This window comes from Apaloderma vittatum, unplaced genomic scaffold (assembly GCF_000703405.1).
Source record: "Apaloderma vittatum isolate BGI_N311 unplaced genomic scaffold, ASM70340v1 scaffold31593, whole genome shotgun sequence".
NCBI classification, from domain to species: domain Eukaryota; kingdom Metazoa; phylum Chordata; class Aves; order Trogoniformes; family Trogonidae; genus Apaloderma; species Apaloderma vittatum.
In genome coordinates, this window is record NW_009709158.1 from 5,407 (window position 1) to 8,544 (window position 3,138).

At 52.7% G+C, this 3,138-nt stretch overlaps 1 protein-coding gene across 1 annotated transcript in view; it reads right to left on the reverse strand.

Moving 5' to 3' along the window:
* LOC104271969 (runt-related transcription factor 3-like) overlaps window positions 1–345 on the reverse strand; it is a gene marked incomplete at its 5' end in the record, with an annotated part of 504 nt that extends 159 nt beyond the window's left edge. The window contains 2 exon segments of the mRNA XM_009866819.1: window positions 2–220; window positions 223–345. Of these exon segments, the coding sequence (XP_009865121.1) occupies window positions 2–220; window positions 223–345 (342 nt within the window).
* Between the last annotated feature and the right edge of the window lie 2,793 nt (window positions 346–3,138).

The window sequence follows — 3,138 nt, forward strand, 5'->3', positions numbered from 1 at the left end:
GTGGCCGGGCCCCCGCCTCCCGCCACCATGGAGAACTGGTAGGAGCCCGAGGACGTGCCGTAGTACAAATGGTAGGGAGAGGGGTTGGCCTGGAAGGGTCCACTTTGGTTTTGCGTGGAGCCGGGGTAGGGGGGCGGCAGGTAAGTGTGGTGGAAGCGCGTCGTGGTGGGCATGCTGGTCATGCTGATGCCCCCGATGCCGGTGGCAGAGGGTGTGGCGGGGGAAACATGGCGCCAGGGTAATGCATCCGTGGGTCGGAGAACCTGGTCTCGGTGAGAGCCGGCAGCGTCGGGAAGGAGCGATCGAACTGCCGGGGGTCAGAGAAGGGACTCAGGTCTGACGTGCCTGTCAGGGTGGAGGAAGAAAGCTGGTGGTTAGAGCTTGTAGGGTTTGTCCTCTAGCCTGGGCCATCCCCTGCCCAAGGAATTAAAGTCAGAGGGAAAAGCACCTCTTGGATCTGCCAGGAAGCGAGCTGAGGGACTTAAGAGGCAAAAATCCTAAGCCTGTTTTGTTTAAGTTGTTCCCATTTCCTGCCCTAAAATTTGTTGTTTCCTATCCAAGAAGGGACACGACTGCACTTACTTCTCTAGGGGTCTATTCATCTCTGGTGGATTAAGAAAGCACACCCCATAAACACAGAAAAAAAAATGTTTAGCCATTACATCAGCTGTGTAGTAAATAAATGGATGCAGGCCCCAGACGGCCGGTCCCTGAGATAACCGGGGGTGTATGTACACACACCCGGAGACAGAGGGGGAAAGCTGGAGTCCAGACCAGCCTGTTAAGCCTTCTTGTGGGTGGCCTGTTCGTGCTGATACCATCAGGGGATGGAGCTGATAAACACACAGCTGAAAACTCCCAAGCTAGGAGCCACAATATCCCTCTGCTTGATTTCTCTGTGTATTTTTCTCCTTCCAAGAGGATCAAGTGAGTGAGAAATTCAGGCTTGCTTCTGCTGGAGGAAGGGACACCTGGGTCAGCGTGGTGGGGGTGTTACCCGGCTCCTGCGGATGCTGAGCCCCCCGTGCCTTTTCTCAGGGCGGGTCTAAACCCAAAGGGAGTCACAGCCAGCTTGTATCTGGAGAGGGACCTCTGACCAGTGCTGCCACTTCTGGGGCAAGCCAGCTGGAGGTGGCTCTTCCCTCTTCCCATTTACTCCCAGGAGCCTTATTTTTCTGTTGGCGAAAGCAGGGGCATCGTGCCTTTCTGCTGTGGTAGTGGGATGCCATCTGACCCCAGCGACTCTTTTTTGTGTCGCATCAGCTGGATTCTAAATGAATTCAGAGCAAGAAAATGTGCTAAACATGCCTGTTGGTTTCAGCTCTGCATATATATACAGGCCCGCACATTCATATGATTGTATGTTTGCTATGCATGCACAGGGATGTGTGCTTTGTATATATTTATTACAATGAGGCGTTTTTAAGTTCCAGGCCCTGCAGCATCTCCCCAGGAAAAAATACTTGAGCTGATCCCTTCCAGCTAACCAGTGGCAAAGGCATGCTCTGGAGGAGCAGATAGGGAGGGGATTTGATCTGAACTCTCTTTCTCATCCCAGGTGAGTCCTTCAGCCATCAGCCGCTGGAAGGAGAAGGGGAGAGGAGGTTCCTCCCTCCCCTCCAGCCATTTTGCGGGCGATCGGCAGTGCCGGCCTTCCCACGCAGGCTCCACGGAGGAGAGAGGTGGAGGAGCACCTGGTTTGTGAACGTGGCTGCGGCTTTGGTAGGAGATAAAGAGCGGAGAAGCTCAAAAGCTGTCATGAACCGCACAACACGCAGCCGGGGCTGGATGCAGCCAAGCCGAGAGCAGTCACGGGGACGTTCCCTCCTGCACGCTCTGTGGAGGGGCAGCGTGCTCGGTCTGGCAAGAAAAGCGCAACACTGCGAAAAATACTCACAATTGAGCAAGCCAACCTGATTTCACAGCCCAGCTGGGCAGCAGGATGCTCTGCCCCATCCTGAAGCCATGCTGCCGCAAAAGCAGCACCAAAACTACTGTCAGGTGCTGTGACCTGATGTTTGGAGACCAGCTCTGCAAGAAGTAGCTTGACCAGAGCCTTCAGTTTTAGCAATCTGGCAGCATCACAGCATGAGGTGGGACCATGGGTGAAAAATCGTGGCTGAACTTAGTCTGAAGAGACAAAGTGCTGTTTACTGAATGCTTCTTTTTCATGTGCAGGTCACTATGGCTCAAGTAGCTGGACTGTTTTGTCATAAATCGAGACTAAAGAGTCTTGAAATCTGCTCCATCCAGCCCCCAGAAAACCCAGGCTGCTGCTCGCTACCTTCCCGAGAACAGACGACAATCTCCAGCCATCAGACCGCATTCCTTCGTTAGCTTTCACATGCCCATAAATAATATTCCACAAAATGCAAATCAAAATAAAACGTGAGTGCTCAGGGCGCATTTCTCTTTTCCTCTATAACACACTCAAAGGGATTTTAAATTTTTTTTTTAGAGGCCATGTTTTATTGACCTGAATTTGCAACGCTTGGCAATGGGTCCTTGCTACTAATTTACACGTTTGGGTGTAAAAACATACACACTTGTGTATTTTGTCGCTGTGTTACCTGGAGGTGCTGTGGCAGCGGCTGTGGTGACCAGACTCCAGGCTGCTCCACTGTATAGAACGGTTTGGGTTGGAAGGGACCTTAAAAATCACCTATTTCCAACCCTCTGCCATGGGCAGGAACCCCTCCCACCAGACCAGGTCGCTCAAAGCCCCGTCCGACCCCATCTTGGGACAATTCCAGAGACGAGGCACCCACAGTTTCCCTGGGTGACCTGTTCCCGTTTCTCACCGCCCTCACGGTGAAGAACTTCTTCCTAATGCCTGATCTGATCTACCCTGCTCGAGTTCAAAACCATCGCCCCTCATCCTATCACCTCATGCCCTTGTAAGAATAAAAATTTGTAACTAACGTCGGCCTCTGTCACCCTGTTGCCCCCACAACCCCCTGGAGAAGGCAAACCCCACAGAGCCCCTCACAGGCTGGAAAACCAACCCGGGCTGAGACGGCACAGAGAAACACGGGGTTGTTTAGGTCTGAAAAGACCTTAAAGATGAAATCCAACCGTTATCTACGTGGACCAGGCCCACTTCTAACCCATGTCCCTGAGCACCGCATCCACACGGCC